The following is a 19,223-nucleotide window of genomic DNA, read 5'->3' on the forward strand; positions in this document are numbered from 1 at the left end:
GAAGCATCTTTGTTCTAATGAGACAACTCTTGGCAGGCACCTAAATAGCTTCAGGATGAGGACTGGTTGCCAAAAAACCCACCTTAATTAGAAGCCTGGGCTTTAAGCCCCACCCTATAACTTCTGGGGGATGGGAGAAGGGCTGAAGACTGAATTAATAATCAATTGCGCCTATGTGATGAAACCTCCATAAAAAGTCCTAAATGATGGGTTTGGAGAATTTCGGAGTTGGTGAACACATCAAGGTACTGGGACGTGGTGTGCCCAGAGAGAGTATGGAAGCTCTGCATGTACCCATCCTTCCTGCCCTATACACTTCTTCCATTTCAATGTTTCTCAGTTGTATTCTTTATAATAAACTGATAATAGCAAGTAAAGTGTGCTTTCCTGAGTTCTGTGAGCCATTCTAGCAAATTATCAACCTGAGGAGGGGAAACCCTTACTTTACAGCCAGTCAGTCAGAAGTACGGGTGGCCCAAGACTTAATGACTGGCAACTGAAGTGGGGGCAGTCTCATGGGACTGAGCCCTTTAACTTGTGAGGCCTGATGATAACTCCAGGCACTCAGAGTAAGAACTGAATTGAACTGAACTGTAGGATATCCAGTTCCTACTGGAGAGTTGGAGAAGTGATTACTAGGAAACACCCCAGACCACCTAATGTGCTTTGCCCAGTGAGACATTAGAAAATGTAACATAAGCGGGACTTGCCTTCTACCGCTACCATGAAACTGCCAAATAAAGAAGCCCATGGAGATACAAGCCCTAACTAACAACCTGCACCAACTGTCACAGCAAGAGTCAAGCCATCTTAGATCATCTAGCTCTAGCCCTAGGTGACACCACCAGGTGTCAGCAGCAACACGAGTAACTCCACATGAGACCAGAACTGTACAGCTGGGTTCAATCTGCTGACCCACAGATTCGAAAGTAAATAACATGGCTGTTTTAGCTGTAGTTTGTTCACAGCAACAGATGACTGATACGGTATTACTTTATAGGGAATTATGTGAAGATTAAATGAGTTAATACACAGAAATTCCTTATAAAAGTGCCTAGCATATAGTAGGTGCTACATAAGTGTTAGTTTTATTTACTTTTTTATTTTAGTAATTAGAATTAACTGAAAACAAGTCACCTTACCCAAAGACCAAGTACTTTGCTTTGTATTGCTGACTCTGAAAAAGTCTGTCAAAAGAATATACAGGTTACTTTATCATGAAGAAAAGAACTTTACATACAAACTCAATCCTGTCTTCCCACCTCCAAGACTTGGATAAAGGTTGTCAATCCTTGATTTTCCATAAAGTGATTGCAGGCAGCTGGAGACTCATCTGTAAGATTCCAAAGTGCTTTCAAAGTAAACAAGAGGGTGACATCATCTAAATTCTCAGTAGTCTTTTGTTTTACTATTGCTAGAAGTTCCTAAAAACCAAAGAGACGAAAAGTTAGATGCCCCAGTGACTGACTTGATTACAATATAAGAAAAGCAATAGTTGTTATGCCACTTAATAGCTTTGTGATCCATTTTTTCTCTATATAATGAATTACACCTAATTCCTAAGGTTTTTATGAGGATTAAAGGGGAAAAAAAGTTAGTTTTGTGAGCACTTAACCTAGTTCTTGGTCCTTGTTAATAAGACTCATAATCAAGTACATATTAACTATTCCATTATTCATTTATTGAGAATGTTTAGTAAACATCTCCTGGAAATCAAGCACTTATTCAGGTAAGTGAGACAGATTAAAAAAAATAGTTGGTTTTTCTCATCTAAATAAAAGAATTTTAAGTTTTGGTAAATGTTCTGAAGGAAACACATAAAAGCCTAACAATTTATTTTAGAAAAGGTAGGAAAGGGAAGCCTCCCTGCAAAGGTAATATGTAAACTGAGACAAATGAGACCAGCAGAGAAAGAGAGAGATGTGAGTTAAGCAAGAAATGGAGACATGGTGGGGAGGGGGTTAAGCCAGGCCAAAGAAAAAGTATGCTGTTCTAGGTCACTGAGCAGATCAGGATGGCTAGACGGTAACACTAGTACTACAACCATATGTTGTAGTACATATCACACATACATACAATCCTCTGAGCTGCACCCTGTATCAAACTGCCTCCTTGACATCTCAAGCACCTCAGAACTTAATCCATCTAAAATCACTCTGATTTTTTTTAAAGATTTTATTTATTTATTTGACAGAGAGAGAGACAGGAGAGAGGGAACACAAACAGGGAGAGTGGGAGAGGGAGAAGCAGGCTTCCCTCTGAGCAAGGAGCCCAATGCGGGGCTCGATCCCAGGACCCTGGGATCATGACCTGAGCCAAAGGCAGACGCTTTAACGACTGAGCCATGCAGGCTCCCCTAAAATCACTCTGATTTTTATCCCCCAAACCTACTGACTATAGATACCAAATACTCAGAAGATTCCACTTGTAACAACCATATGTCCTAATAGCTTAAAGAAATCATGGGTTCACTTGAACAGAGATTCTAAAACACTGGTTCAGATTAGAATATTTCTGGACACAAGCCAGTATCCATGCTTTCTTTCAAGCATATTAGACTGTCATAAGAGAGGAAAAAGATAGGTATTTTCACTCAGCCACCTAATGTAAAGGTACATAAAATATAACAGCACTAAACAAATCAGAGTATGTCTATTTTCAAGAGGAATGAAACCACTTCAAAAATTTTACCCATGGGGCGCCTGGGTATTTTTACTCTTCTTATTTGATCACTTCATCTAGTTTTTCAGAGAACTATCGCTGTTCTTCCTAACAAAATCTCCCAGCCTACCTGCTTGCATCAATGTATTCCTCTTTCCCTTCTGCTCTAGTCTAAAGCCAACATCTTTACTCTTGCTGTACAATTCCAGTACACACACAAAGATTTGGCACCAAATTATTTCCCTCTGTCTTGCCTTTGCCATCAGTTTTCCCCTTTGTGTCAGAATTATTTTCATGGGCATAAAATACATCTTAATGTAACTGATCTTGGAAAAAAACAACTACTGGCCCATGTAGTATCTTCCTTTTTCTTTCTTTCTCATTAAAATATATAGAGGGACGCCTGGGTGGCTCAGTCTGTTAAGCGTCTGCCTTCGGCTCAGGTCATGATCCCAGAGTCCTGGGATTGAGCCCCACATCGGGCTCCTTGCTCAGCAGGGAGCCTGCTTCTCCCTCTGCCTGCTGCTCCCCCAGCTTGTATTCTCTCTCTCTCTCTGACAAACAAACAAACAAACAAATAAATAAATAAATAAAATCTTTAAAAATAAAAAAATAAAATATATCAAAAAGTTGCCTCCATTTCTCACCTTTCATTTGCTCATCATGTAGTCCAAACAGGTTTTGTCCCACTACTGCACTAACATAATGTAAGCAAGACAACTGATGACTTCTATCTTGCCAAATCCAACTGGCAACTCTGTCCTCATTTCACTCAACCACTCAATAGCATCTGAATTAACTGCTCAATTTTTCTTGAAATAATTCTCTTGGATTCTAAGACATCACTCTTTCCTGTTTTTCTACTACCTCATTTTGGACACTCCTCTCTCTTTTCCTGGCTCCTCCTTCTCTTCCAACATACTCATTCCAGTCCTTTTCTTTTCTGTCTATATACTCCACACTCTTTAGATAGGTACTTGCATCCCACGTCAGAACTGATGACTCAAATTATTCTCTAGCCCTGTCTACCCAATCCTCTGAGCTGCACCCTGTATCAAACTGCCTCCTTGACGTCTCAAGCATCTCAGAACTTAATATGTATAAAATCACTCTGATTTTTATCCCCCAAACCTACTGACTAGATACCAAATACTCAGAAGTTTCCACTTGTAACAGCAATACAAAAGGTAAAGACCTTAGGAATAAATTTAAGAAATACAGAATATCAACATGAAGAAAACACCACATACTTCTGATGTTCACATTAAAAAAACAAAAGGATAACTAAAAGAAACCCAAGGAAAGATCTTAACTATTAAGGAATTTATAAAGCCAATAAATAAAAAGTGTGATATCAGCATATAAATAGACATACAAATTAACACAGCACAAAGTCCAGAAATAGATGCAAACAGATATGGGAATTTAATATATGATAGAGGCAGCAATGCATAACAGTGGAGAAAAGATAATTCATTCAAGAAAAGGTGCAGAGACAGACACTGAGAAGAAAACAGACCCTTACATCTAAAAAAAAGAAAAAAAAGCTCCAAGTAAATCAAGTATTTACATGTTAAAAATCATGAGAAATTTTTAGCAATACTTTCAAAATGTGCCATCAACGTCAGAGAAATAAAATAATAAATTGAATCCTATAAACATTTTAAAGTTACTGCACGGCAAAATATGCCATAAATAAAACAGTCGAACAGCCAAGTGCGGAAAATAGATGCATCTCATATCACAAAGGCTCAATTCCTTAATATATATAGAAACCTTATAAATCAGAAGAAAGCTAGCAACCCAAGGGAAAACATATCAAGGCCATGAATAAACAGTTCACAGGAAACATAAATGACTGGGGGAAGGGGGAGGTATCGCAAGCCTCATCTCAAAATAAGTACAAAATAAAACAATGTATGCTTTTTTAGTGAGCAATGTTAGCATAATCATAATGTAAATATTGATTAAAAATTATGATATATTGAAGTATTGAGCACTGTGTGTTATATGCAACTGATGAATCACTGAATTCTACCTCTGAAACTAATAATACAGTATATGTTAATTAAACTGAATTTGAATAAAAAAATTATGATATAAATGTGTTGGGAAGGGAGGTAATTTGTAAAGATACATGTGGGAGAGCTAAGTTCTTATTTACCATAGCAGCGGAATCACTAGGAAACATCTAAAACTGATAAATCAAGTTAAAAGCATTTTATTTACAGATGTGGAGGTAGATACTAGAAGAAGTAGCTCCAAGAGTAGAAAGTAGTTTCTTCTGGGGAGCAGGTCTTATAGATTTTTCATTTTATAAGCCTTTTAGAATGATCTGACTTTTTAGATTATGTTCATAAATTTTTTATTAGAAAAAAGGTTATGAAAGTGACAACCCACCTACCTTAACTGCCATGAGGAGCTCTTCCTTAAGTTGTGCAGTTTGCTCAGGTGAGAGCTATAAGCAAACAAAAAGCCGAAAGTGAAATACTGGAGGTCTATCAGAGCTCCGTCAAGACTAGAGAGAGAAATCTTGCCTTTAGCGATCACATACCTGCAGGGCTAGAATAGAGGTGATGCTCACTGCCATTGTTTGCATCTTGGGGTTCTCATGTTTACAGAGCCATCTCATAACAAACTTGGCAGCATCAAACCTGAAAAGCAGTATTTTTCTCACAATAAAGTTTTAAACTGTACATAAGGAAAGAGGAAATCACTTAGCCTCCCCAACAAATCCTGTTTCTTAGGTTTCTAAAGACTCAGCTATGAAAATCAAGAGCATCTGACAAAAAGAGAAGATCAGAAGAAGAGAGCAGGCAAATAAGAATGTAAGTGAAATGCAAAGAATTCAAAGAAAGATAAGCAGATCTACGAAAGACTTATTTTAAGCATTCAGTTTCTACTATGATGGGTCTGAAAAAACGGAAAGAAGTTCCCCTAGAGGTAGTAATTTATAATCTGAATTGTAGACAATGCTAAAATGCCACAGCAAACACATCACGTAGCTAGAGAGAATGCCTGCCTTTTTAAAGGGGTAGCTGGTAGTCAGCTCCTATTGATTGCAACTGTAGGAATGAAGACTGAGTTGAGAAAGATCTAACTTCTCAAGAGAAGGTAGAAATAGATTTTTTTTTTTAATGAGGAAGACCACCTTCCCTATTGTAATTTTAAAAGTCAACTCTCATTTTAAGCACACATCTCAATTAGATTTGAGAATGGCTTAGCCTACAACTCTGTGCCAATGTATCACAGGCTTTGTTCATGTTAGCCTGTGCTTAATTTTCCTGCCGTTAGCAGCAACTATTATAAATGTTTTTGAGCTCATGAATCTGCAAGACTATAAAGTCCTCAGGAGGAGCCCCTTTAGAGTTTATGAAGATGATTTTCTTAATTATTATCAATAAAATAATAAGAATGACTAATGTTTAGAACAGACTCTACTTCTTAAGCTAGGCGCTGCCGTAAGTACTTTACATTGTCATGTCTAACCCTCAGAAGAGTCACCATTTTATAAATGAGGAAATTAATGCACAAAGATAATGGAAGGGCTAGAACTTGAATCCAAGTATGTTTGACTCTCTGAAGCCCATGTTCTTACCACTCACTACCCTGAACTGGAATCACTTCGGGAGACATTTGTGAGCACAGTTGACCCTGGAACAACACAGGTTTGAACTGTACTGGTCCACTTATACACAGATTTTTTTCAATAAATATACTGGAAAATTTTTTGGAGATTTGTGACAATTTGGAAAAACTCAGACAAACCGCATAGTCTAGAAACATCAAAAAAATTAAGAAAAAGTTAGGTATTTATAAATGCATAAAATATATGTAGATACTAGGTAGTAGTTTCTTTTACTATTTATAACCATAAAATATACACACATCTACTATAAAAGGTTAAAATTCATTAAAACTTATACAAACACTGACCAGTCAAGAGAAATGTAAACAAAACAAAGATGCAGTATTAAATGGTAACAGCATAAAATTAACTGTAGTAATACTATACAACTGTATTATTTTGCAGCCACCTCCTATCAATATGGGGGTGAGCTCAAGCATTGTGAGTATCCACTTAAAATGCCATGCAAAACTAATCACTCCATATGAGCAGTTCGTCTTTCCAGTAAACTGAAAAGTAAAAAGTAATCTCTTACAGTTCTCGCATAGTTTTCATTGTGTTTAGTGAAATACTGTAAACCTTGAGTAACACCATGGGGGGACCCATACAAAGTGCCACTAGCGATGTTGGAAGTGCTCCCAAGAAGCAGAGAAAAGTCATGACATTACAAGAAAAAGCTGATTGCCTGATATCTACCGTAGAATGAGGTCTGCACCTGGGGGTACCCATCATTTCAAGACAAATGAATCCAGTATAAGGCCCATTGTAAAAAAAGAAAAGGAAATTTGTAAAGTTGTTGGTGCAGCTATGCCAGCAGAAATGAAAACCTTGCACTTTTTGCGAAACACCTTTTTATCTCTTTGAAAATGCAGCTTTTATGTGGGTACAGGATTGCTTTGAGAAAGCCATACTTACAGACTCTAACATGACTCGACAAAAAGTAAATTCATTATATGACAAGTTAAAGCAAAAGGAAGGTGAAGGATCTAAAACTGCAAATTCAATGTCAGCAAAAGACAGTTTGATAATTTTAGAAAGAGGTTTGAATTAAAAAATGTCAAGATAACAGGAGAAGCAGCTTCTGCCAATCAAGAGGCAGCAGATGAGTTCCCAGACACCATTAAGAAAATCATGAAGAAGAAAAGAGATCTACCTGAACAAGTTTCTAATGTAGATGAAAATGCTCCATCCTGGGGGAAAAAAATGCCACAAAGGACATTTATTAGTAAGAGAGAGAAGCGAGCACCAGGAATTAAGGCAGAAAGGGATAGGCTAACTCTACTGGTTTGTGCAAATACAGTTAGCTTTATGATAAGAACTGCCCTGGTCTATAAAGCTGCTAATCCCCAAGACTTGAAGGGAAAAGATAAACACTGGCTGCTAGTCTTTTGGTTGTACAAGAAGAAGGCTTGGACAAGAATCCTTTTTCTGGTGGTGCCTGGGTGGCTATCGGTTAAGCGTATGCCTTTGGCTCAGGTTATGGTCCCAGGATCCTGGGATCGAGCCCCATGTAGGGGGTCCCTGCTCAGTGGGGAGTCTGCTTCTCTCTCTCCTTTTGCCTGCCACTCCGCCTGCTTGTACTCTCTGTCAAATAAATAAATAAATAAATAAATTAATTAATTAATTAAATAAAATCTTAAAAAAAAAAATCCCTTTTCTGGATTGGTTCCATCAATACTTTGTCCCTGAAGTCAGGAAGTACCTTGCCAGTAAAGGACTGTCCTCTTTTTTTTTTTTTTAAGATTTTATTTATTTATTTGACAGAGAGAGAGACAGGAGAGAGGGAACACAAGCGGGGGGGAGTGGGAGAGGGACAAGCAGGCCTCCCGCGGAGCAAGGAGCCCGATGTGGGGCTTGATCCCAGGACCCTGGGATCATGATCTGAGCCGAAGGCAGATGCTTAACAACTGAGCCACCCAGGCGCCCCAAGGACTGTCTTTTTTTTTTAATTTTTAAATTTTTCTTTAAATTCTAGTTAGTTAACATATAGTGCAATATTGGTTTAGAACTGCCTTTTAAAATTCTTTTTATATTGGATAATGCCCCTGGCCACCCAGAATCCCGTGAGTTCAATACTGAAGGCACTAAAGTGGTCTATATGCCCCCAAACACAGCGTCTCTAATTCAGCCTCTAGATCAGGGGGTGATAGGGACCTTTAAGGCTCATTACACACAGTATTCTAGGGAAAGGACTGTCAATGCTATGGAAGAGAATCCTAGTAGAACATCATCAAAGTCTGGAAGGATTACACCATTGAAGATGCCACTGTTGTTATCGAAAAAGCCATAAAAGCCATCAAGCCTGAAGAAAAAAAAAAAAAAGCCATCAAGCCTGAAACAATAAATTTCTGCTGAAGAAAACTGTGTCCAGATGCTGTGTGTGACTTCACAGGATTTATAACAGAGCCAATCAAGGAAATCATGAAAGAGATTGTAGATAAGGCCAAAAAAGGGTGGGGAGTGAACAGTTTCAAGATATGGATCTTGGAGAAATTCAAGAGCTGATACACCCCACACCAGAGGAATTAACAGATGTCAACTTGATGGAGATGAGCTCTTCCAAACCAGTGTCCAACAATGAGGAAGAAGACGTAGGAGAAGCAGTGCCAGAAAATAAACTGACATCAGATAATCTGGCAGAAGGATCCCGATTATTCAAGACTGCTTTTGACTTCTTTTATAACATGGACCTTTCTATGATATGGGCAAAGAAACTAAAGCATATGGTAGCAGAAGGATTGGTACTACATAGAAATATTTTTAGAGAAATGCAAAAGCAAATAAGTCAGACAGAAATTATGATGTATTTCTGTCAAGGTACCCCAAGTGTGCCTGCCTCCCCTTTCAATCCCTCCACCTCGTCCACCCCGAAGACAGCAAAACCAACCCCTCCTCTTCCTCCTCAGCCTACTCCACATGAAAACGATGAGGATAAAGACCTTTATGATGATCCACTTCCACTTAATGAGCAGTAAATAATCATCGTGCTTACAGTTAATAAACTTATCCGTTGTGTATGTATCTTCATGTGAACATCTAATAACTGCACAGCAAGAACTGTATGAGATGTTTCTGTGTCGTCATCATCATCACTGCCTAAGTATTCATGATGCAGAACATCACATGCAAGACTGGAAGTGGACAGCCTATCCTTATACGGCATAAAGTAAGTGATATTTAATATAAAATTAATAACGTGTTAGTTTTCTTACAGCTTATAACTTTGATTTCAAAGAATTACATTACCATATAGTATGCCTTTCTTTCATAATTGGAGAAACTGCATATCAGCCTATCATCACAGGTAAGTAGTTTTATTTTTTTTAATGCAACAGTGTTTCCAATATTATATTATAAATATGACTGTTATGCTGTATGCCATAAAAATGTCATAGCAATTCATTCATTAGTGGGAGGCTACACTACCGTGAAGCAATTCTATTGATTATACAACACTACCATAAAGCAATCATATTGCTGCTTCTCCATTATCGGTGCATGAATTACCCATCAATAAATATATATGCGTGTTTTTGTTTTTGAGAGAGAGAGTGTGTGTGTGCACGTGAACACTCAGGGCGGAGCCTGACAGAGCCACAGCCCCAAGATCATGACCTGAGCCAAAATTAAGAGTCAGGTGCCTAACTGACTGAGCCACCCAGGTGCCCTGTAAATAAGTATTTCTTTTTCACATTATTTTTTCTTTCTCTCTAAGTAAACTCCACCCCCAACGTGAAGCTCGAACCCATGACCATGAGAGCAAGAGTCACATGCTTTACCGACTGAGCCAGCCAGGTGCCCTACATTGTCTTTTTTTTTTTTTTTTTTTTTTGACAGAGAGAGACACAGCGAGAGAAGGAACAGAAGCAGGGGGAGTGGGAGAGGGAGAAGCAGGCTTCCTGCAGAGCAGGGAGCCCGATGCGGGGCTCGATCCCAGGACCCTGGGATCATGACCTGAGCCGAAGGCAGACGCTTAACGACTGAGCCACCCAGGCGCCCGTCTCTTCTTTTTTTTTGTAAAGATTTATTTAGAGAGAGAGAGTGCATGAGCAGGACAAGGGGCTGACATTAGATATCTGGCAGAAGGAGAGAGAGGAGGAAGAAGAGAAGATTCCCTGCTGAGCATGGAACCCGACACTCGATCTCATAACCCTGAGATCATGACCTGAGCTGAAATCAAGAGTCGGACGGTTAACCGACTGACCCACCCAGGCGCCCCTACCTTTTCATTTTTGATATCTAGTCTTAGTAATACATACATCTACAGTGTTTTGTATGATGTAAGATGATATTGATGTAGGTACTGACGGATGATTCATCTTATAAACAGATAATGTAAGCTTTTCATATTGATAAATACAGTATGGTACTGTAAATGTATTATACTTTCTCTTGTTTATGATTTTAATAACATTTTCTTTTCTCTAGGTTACTTTATTGTAGAATACAGTATATAATAATACTTAACATACAAAATGCGTGTTAATCGACTGTTTATCACTAAGGCTTTCCAGTCAACAATAGGCTATGAGTAGTTCAGTTTTTGGTGACTCAAAAGTTACACATGCATTTTTTACTGTGCAGGGTAGAGGTGGGGGGGGCAGTGTCCCTAATCCCCGCATTGTTCAAGGGTCATCTGTAGGGTACTTCCAATCACCTCTCTGGCAGGTGCTCAACAGAACATTCTCCTCAAACACCTTAGCCCAGCCTTAATCAAAACCTTGCTAATAAGCTAATAACCAAAAGCCAACAATGTTCAGAGTAACACTGGTCAACACCCCAAAATCAGATGACCAAGTTTTATACTTGCCTGTCAAATGGAACATCCACAAGAATCCTGGAATTAGTTAAGGAGAGAAGACAATTCTTCTGTAACTTTAAGGGAATAAAGAAAAATAATTTTGAGCAAAGGGATACCCCATTCTAAATAAAGATTCTAAGCACTTGGAAGGTGCTACCAATGAGCTTTTCTTACTGAGAACTGTGTACCTGGCCCTCTCCAAGTTCTTCATGTAATCTTACTCTGTCACATTCACCTCTGCCTAAAGAATAATCTGCCCCCACTTTTTTTTTTTTTTGGCAAAGCAGGGGGTCTTTTCCCCATGAACCCTAGTGGCCTGCCTGTGTGTCAATCCAAACCAATTACCTGAAGCCTGGCCATCTACAAATGTCCTTACCAGACCTTATAACTAACTCTGTGATAGAGCTGTACTTGCAACCTAAGACTGGTAGGGTTGAACTGGGCCTTTACAGATAGAAAAGAAAGAGAAGGCCTCCTGAGAAAGCTGTAGCAATAGAAAAATACACCATCTCTTTGAAAGGCCATAAGTAGGCCAGGAGGCAGGGGCAGCAAGCCTGAAATGCCAACAGGAACTAGGCAGTAACAGAAACAAGTGAGGAGGGCTGACTGTGACACAGCAGAGCAGTGGTGGGAATTACGAACAATTGGAGAATTCATGCCCTTTTATAGGGGCAGTTGTTACTCCAACTGATGGCTTCCATGAAGGAATAAACACTGAACTGTGAAGGAGCTTCCAACTTTTCAAGAGAAAGTGAAAATGCAGATTTTTTTTTTTATTGAAGAAAGACCACCTTCCTTATTGTATTTTTTAAAAATTTCCATTGTAAGTACACACTTCAATTAGATTTGGCAGATTGATACAGCTGTATAACCACTACCGTCCACCATCACCATAACTGAGATAAAAAATATTTCCATCACCCAAAGAGTTGCACTGTACCACCTTCTAGTCAATCCCAACCTCAGAAAACTACATTGTCATTACAGATTAATCTTTTCTAAAGTTTCACATAAATAGAATCATATAATATCTACTCTTCTGTGTCTGGCTTATTTTGCTTAGCATACAATGCTTTTGAGATTCATCCATGTTGCATGTACCAGTACTTTATTCCTTTTTATTGCCAAATAGAGGAGTTTCTTATATGAATATACCACAATTTGTTTATCTATTCACCTGCTGTTCAACAACAGAAAGGTTTTCAGTTTTAGGGGATATATTATGAATAAAGATATTATAAATATTCATGTAAAAGGCTTTGTATGAATATATGATTTCATTTCTCTTGGAGTGGAAAGACTAGGTAGTAAAGAAGGTGTATGTCTGACTTTGAAAGAAACTACCAGCCTGTTGAACTGATAGTTCTATCATTTTACATTCTTAACATCTATATATGAGAATTTCAGTTGCTCCACACCCTTGCTAACATTTTGTATTGTCAATCTTTTAATTTCAACCAATCTAGAGGGTGTGCAGTAGTATCTAGGTATGCAGTGGTAATTCAAAGTGGTTTTAATTTGCATTTCCCTTATGACTAAAAACACTGAGCATCTTTTCATATGCTCATCTGTCATCTGTTTAATCTTCTTAGTAAAGTGCTCAAATCTTTTGCCTTTTTAAAAAATGGGCTTGTCTTATGCGGAGTTAAGAGTTCTTTATGTTCTCTATAAAAAGTCCCTTTTCATATAAACAAAACAAACATTTTTGCCATCCCATGACTTACCCTTTTCAATTTGTGTATGTCTGTGTATATGAGAAGCCTTTAATTTTGATGAATTCTAATTTATTATTTTTCTTTCATGACATGTGCTTTTTGTATCCTAAGAAAACTGCCCAAGGTCACCAATATTTTGTCCTGTTTTCTTCTAGAAGTTTTATGGTTTTCAGTTTTTATATTTACATCTATGATTCAATTCAATTTAATTTTTTTTTTTAATTTAATTTTCACATATGATGTTAAGCCTGTAAGGATGTACTGAAGTGTTAACAGTATATGGATTTCTGGGTCAATGGTTTCTAAAAAAATTTTAAAAATTTAAACCCAATTGCTAATCCAAATTTGCTATTTTTTTCTATAACAAACATAAATTCCTTATCTATTCTCTCTCAGGGAGGATGAAAAATTAAAACAAAATAATGCTAATATTAATAATAGCTAATATTAACTAATACTAATAATTTTTTTCATGTTATTTGTCCTGAAGTAAGAAGCAGTCAAGTATTCAATTACCTGCTGGTAATGGGGGAAATTTTTCAGAGCCTTGAAAAGCAGACAGGTGACCTCTGACAACAGACGAACAGGCATCCCCCTGGCCAGGCCCTGGCGTGTTAAGTTGAGGGCGCAAGCACTGGCTGTGAACTGCACTGGCAAATCCAATGGATGATTCCTCATTCCTACAGCCACAAGCTGAAGATGAACTTGTTTTTAGTGGCATATGACAACATGAGCATTCTTTTTTTTTTTTTAAAGATTTTATTTATTTGACAGAGAGAGACAGCACAAGCAGGGGGAGGAGAGACTGGGAGAAGCAGACTCCCTGCTGAGCAGGGAGCCCGATGTGGGGTTCGATCCCAGGACCCTGGGATCATGACCTGAGTTGAAGGCAGATGCTTAATGACTGAGCCACCCAGGTGCCCCAAACATTCTTTATACTGTCTTGTTTTTGTGTTGGCAAAAATATTTGCTCATTGGGACAGAAAGTAAAAGATCTTTCCCTACCCTCAGCATTTATTTTTTAGGGCAACAGCAATAACTTCCCATCCAAATGAAGCTGTTAACTAGATGTGTGACTTTAGGCAAGTCACTTCCCTTCTCTGGACTTCTTCCATTTCCTCCATGATTTCATAATCATTTATTGAACCTTACTCCATACAAGGCATTGTGATAAGCACTACAGGACACAAACATGAATCACACCCTATTCCTTAGCATAAAGCCCTGTGAGAAAAATACAGTATGTAAACAAATAACATTGAGAGGGATATCAAAACATGAAACTGGAAAAAAAAAAAAAAAAGCACCATAAACATATATATAAAGTGCTACCTAAGGTAGTTGTGGAAGGAGCATTCATTTCTGGTATGGAACAGAATTCTTCATTCAGAGAGCACATTTAAGGCAGGGTCTCAGATAAGATTTGGACAGAAGGAGGTAGAGATAGGGATGGAATGAAAAGGCAATTCCTAAGGAATGGAAATGTGATAAGGAAATACACAAAACAGACAAAAGGATGGGATGAATCCAACAGAGGAGGAAAAAATTTGAATTTAACAGAATTTTGAAAGAATTTGAAAACTGCAAACATAACATGAGAAAGGTCATTAGAAGACAGACTGTGGAAGACCTACAACACAAAGGTAACATGAAGGCGTTGTACTAAGCTTAGACCACACCTGCACTAACATTCAAGGACAGTGCAATCTGTTGTCCATTTCTATCCACCTCAGAAACCAGTCTGCTGATACTGGCATGAACCATGATTTTAAGAGACCAGAGCCCCTCACTCTGACAGCTGCATGAAGTAACAGAGCCTAGAGACAGACGTGGGACACAGTTCCACTACGGAAAATGACTTTTTTCTATATTGATAAATTGCTCCTAGGATTTCATTGGATTGCCATCATCCAAGTTAAATACATAGGGGGAAAAAAAAAAGCAAAACACAAAACATGATTTTCAAAAATCACAGAATCTTAGATATGAAAAGGACTTTTAGAATATCTAATTGAATCTCCTCATTACAAATGGGAAACAAAGGTCCAGAGTTTTTTTCACTTTATACGGTACTGCTTTTAAGTTATGAACAAAGCTTATCTCCCACAGTGCAGAAATACCCAATTTTTTTAAGGAACTATAAAGAATTACAAATAATAATAAAGACAAAGTGACTTCAAGTCTTCATTTTCATGTTACGTTTCACCTTAAATAAATGCACTTTTCTTTCCCAAACCACTTAATACTTCCAATAACATTTAAAACAAATTCATTTTTCTATAAACCAAAGCAAAGTTTGGCCCTATCAATACTGGTCATTTTACTTTATTCACAAAATACTTTATATGGTAAATCTGGCACCTTCATTTTTTTGCTCTGTTCTTGTTGAAGACACTGTTGTTTTCTTTTAGAAAACCAGACGTTAGGTTTTAAAGAGTAAATGAATGAATAAATAAGAAACATTTACAGCAAAGTGAATACTTTGTTTATAGATTAAGATCTCCTATTTTAGGCAAAATAGTACATATGTCCTATGTCTCCTTCTCAGACTAAATCAAAACACTGGATGACTTGAACTAATTTAGATGCTGAAAATGAGAGACGATCTGGCAGTTAATTAAGCCTAACACTGTTTTCCTTTCTCCGTGAGGGTACTTTGGCTCACTATAGAATAAGGCATATAAGTTACTGTACTCCGTGTGTTTGGTGAACACCTTTAATTGAACTAAGCAAAAAGTAGTAACAAAAACTACCTTTCTGCAGTGTAGTTACCTTTAAAATAGCAGGCATGGTTACCTGCATTGAAAATGTCTCTGTGAAGAGCCTGTAGAGTGCTTCCTTCATAAAACATGACCTATTCCTGTATCGGCTCAGTGCTTCTGAAATCTGACTCATATTGGCTCCTCCAGCAACCTGAAAAACAAAGATGTTACCAATGGGTTTCATAGTTCAGGCTTTTAGGGGCTTTGAGTGTTTGAAACAATGACAGGTGTTCAATTAAATGTTCCAGGGGCTTTACAAAGTTAAACGAATCCTAAGTCTAATAGGTAAATGTTCTCCTCAACCTCATTTTTACAATGGGGCCAGAGAGATGAAGTATGGTGCTAAATGTAACAAACCAATTAAGTAGTGGAGCCAAATTCATCTCCCTACAACTATATTACAGTTAAGACTTCAACTGAACAATGGGTAGCATATAAATTTTTAAACAATCAAAACCAAGACTGCATATCTTCTAAGTACTACTCATATAGAATAAATTAGACAATAAGAGAAAGGTAAAAGGCCACACAAAACAACTAAAATGAAAAAGGGAACTGACTTCTTTGTAGTAATATTTTATTTATTATTATATAAATATTATATTTTATTATAATATATATTATATAATATATAATTATTATATAAATATTATTATTTCTTTATTATTAATTAAATGTTAACATAATTTTCCTTGCTACCACTTAGGTAATAGTTTTTAAAAATCTATACATAGACTTTGGGTCTGGAGGATAATGGTACCCCCAGATACAAAACATAAAATTAACAAGGAATGCAAATAAAACTAGGTATGACCCAATTTTCAGCATTCCTAGATAGTGAAGGGAAAAAAAGAAAATAAAGGGGGAAACTAAGATCTTGCAAAAATGAAAAGAAAAACACTCCCCTCTCTACTCTACCATGACCAGTAACAACATCACTCAAGAAACCTCACATTGTTAATTGACATCACTAATGGATAATGCTTCTGAATTAGGAACTATGTCAATTAAATAACAAAAAATTAAAAATTCAAACCAATTCCATATAAGGCTATTATAAGAAATATTTAAGCAGCAAATCTACACATTTCAGCTGAGAAAAATTCTTCCTATAAACCAACAACAGGGGCGCCTGGGTGGCTCAGTTAAGCGTTCAACTCTTGATCTCAGTTCAGGTCTTGATCTCGGGGTTGTGAGTTCAAGCCTTGTGTTGGGCTCCATGCTGGGTGTGGAGCTTATTTTAAAAACAAAAACAAAAACAAAAAAACTCAACAACAAATCAGAAGAAAATTTTAACACGGCACTTTAAACTGAATTAAATATTCTCAATAAGCATTTTGGGATGTGAAAAAATATCTTCAACAAAAAGATGAAAAAACAATTCATTAAAAAGGGAAGAAAAAGACAAAATTATACCAAATATAAAAACTAAGTTAAAGGGGCGCCTGGGTGGCTCAGTCGTTAAGAGTCTGCCTTCAGCTCAGGTCATGATCCCGAGGTCCTGGGATCGAGTCCCGCATCAGGCTCCCTGCTCGGCAGAAGGCCTGCTTCTCCCTCTCCCACTCCCCCTGCTTGTGTTCCCTCTCTCTCTGTCTCTCTCTGTCAAATAAATGAAATCTTTTTAAAAAAAAAAACAAACAAAACTAAGTTAAAAGGTACCCAAGGAAAGACAGATTTGAATAAAAATTTGGTAAGGGGAAGAAATGCAAGAAAACAAGAAACAAATTTTTAAAAAAAAATTTTTTTAATTTATTTATTTATTTATTCATTTGAGTCAGAGAGATACAGAGAGAGAGAGCATGAGCAGGGGGAGGTGCAGAGGGAGAGGGAGAGCAGGCTCTCCACTGAGTAGGGAGCCGGATGTGGGACTTGATCCCAGGACCCTGGGATTATGACCTGAGCCAAAGGCAGAGGCTTAACCCTCTGAGCCACCCAGGCGCCCTGAAAACAAGAAAATTTTTTAAAAGAAAGAAGTACAAAAGATCTAAGATTAAGTGTTGATACGGAAAAAAGACAAAGATCCATGATGCATATACCTGAAGTTCCTGAGGGGAAAACAAACTAATATTTAAAACTATTATCTAGGGGGTGCCTTGGTGGCTTAGTAGGTTAAGTGCCTGACTTCAGCTCCAGTCATGATCTCAGGGTCCTGGGATCGAGCCCTCCATCGGGCTCTTGTGCAGTGGGGAGTCTGTTTGTCCCTCTCCCTCTCTCAAGTAAAATCTTAAAAAGAAAAAAAAAGGGGATGGCTCAGTTGGGTGTCTGCCTTTGGCTCAGGTCATGATCCCAAGGTCCTGGGGTCGAGCCCCGCGTCGGGCTCCCTACTCAGCGGAGAGCCTGCCTCTCCCTCCCCTCTGCCTGCTGCTCTGCCTATCTGTGCTCTCTCTCTCAGTCTCTGTCAAATAAATAAATAAAATCTTTAAAAAAAAAAAAAAGAAAAGAAAAGAAAAAGAAATCAACAGCAACTGTCCCTGTAAAGAAAGAAAAAAAAAACCCGATCGCAGATCTATTAGGAAAGAATTCTTGAAAATGTTCAAAGAACTAAAGGAAGATAGAGATAAAATCAAAGAAATGATGTATGATCAAAAGAGAAAAATCAACAGAGATAGAAAACAAAAAAGAAAAGAAAAATTCTGGAGGTGAAAAGTGCAATAACTAAAATGCAAAATTCACTAGAGGGATTCAAAGGCAGATTTGAGCAGGCAGAAGAATCAACCAACTTGAAGATAGGACCATGGAAATTACTGGGTCAGAGGAACAGAAAGGAAAAAGACCTCAAAAAAGTGAACAGAACTTCAGGAACCTATGAAATACCAATAAGCAGACCAAACTACACATTGTGGCAGTCCCAGGAGAGAGAGACACTATTTGAAGAAAACATGGCTGAAAACTTCCCAAATTTGATGAAAGACATGACTATGAACACCGATGAACTCAAGAAGACTCTCACCAAAGACACATTATAATCCAATTTTTGTAGGCTAAAGACAGAAAATCTTGGAAGCAGCAAGAGAGAAGTGAATCACACACAAGGGATGCTTGATAAGATTATCTGCAGATTTCTCATCAGAAACTTTAAAGGCCAGAAGACCACGGCCAGTATGTTTAAACTGTTAAAAGGAAAAAAAAAAAAAAAAAACACCAAAACCCTGTCAACCATGAATCCTATATCCAGCAAAACTGTCCTTCAAATGTGAGAGAGAAATCAAGACATTCCCAGATAAACAAAAGCTGGGGAAGTTCATTACCACTAAACCTGCCCTTTAAGAAATGCTCAAAGGATGGGACGCCTGGGTGGCTCAGTCAGTTGAGCACCTGCCTTTGGCTCTGGTCGTGATCTGGGGGTCCTGGGATCGAGTCCCACATTGGGCTTCTTGCTCAGCAGGGAGCCTGCTTCTCCGTCTGCCTGCCTCTCCCCTGCTTGTGCTCTCTCTCTCTCTCTTCCTGACAAATAAATAAAAAAATCTTAAAAAAAAAAGAAAAGAAAAGAAAAGAAATGCTCAAAGGAATCCTGCAGGGCAAAATAAAGTAACACTAGACAGTAAGAAGACACCATATGAAGTAATAAAGACCTCAAAAAAAGGTAAATACAGGGCAATTTTAAAAGCTAGTGATATATTAAAACTGGTCTGTAGGAGTCCCTGGCTGGCTCAGTG

The 19,223-nt window shown here is 37.8% G+C and overlaps 1 protein-coding gene across 1 annotated transcript in view; it reads right to left on the bottom strand.

Annotated features, from left to right (window-relative positions):
- The window catches only part of ZYG11A (zyg-11 family member A, cell cycle regulator), a 59,989-nt gene that overhangs the window by 12,356 nt on the left and 28,410 nt on the right, over window positions 1-19,223 (bottom strand). The window contains exons 3-9 of the mRNA XM_078073144.1: window positions 15,578-15,718; window positions 13,322-13,498; window positions 11,100-11,164; window positions 5,216-5,315; window positions 5,066-5,119; window positions 1,263-1,424; window positions 1,143-1,187 (exon numbers count right to left, since the gene is read on the bottom strand). Coding sequence (XP_077929270.1) covers window positions 1,143-1,187; window positions 1,263-1,424; window positions 5,066-5,119; window positions 5,216-5,315; window positions 11,100-11,164; window positions 13,322-13,498; window positions 15,578-15,718 — 744 coding nt within the window. The remainder of the gene's footprint in view (window positions 1-1,142; window positions 1,188-1,262; window positions 1,425-5,065; window positions 5,120-5,215; window positions 5,316-11,099; window positions 11,165-13,321; window positions 13,499-15,577; window positions 15,719-19,223) is intronic.

Source organism: Halichoerus grypus, chromosome 5, assembly GCF_964656455.1.
Source record: "Halichoerus grypus chromosome 5, mHalGry1.hap1.1, whole genome shotgun sequence".
NCBI lineage: Eukaryota > Metazoa > Chordata > Mammalia > Carnivora > Phocidae > Halichoerus > Halichoerus grypus.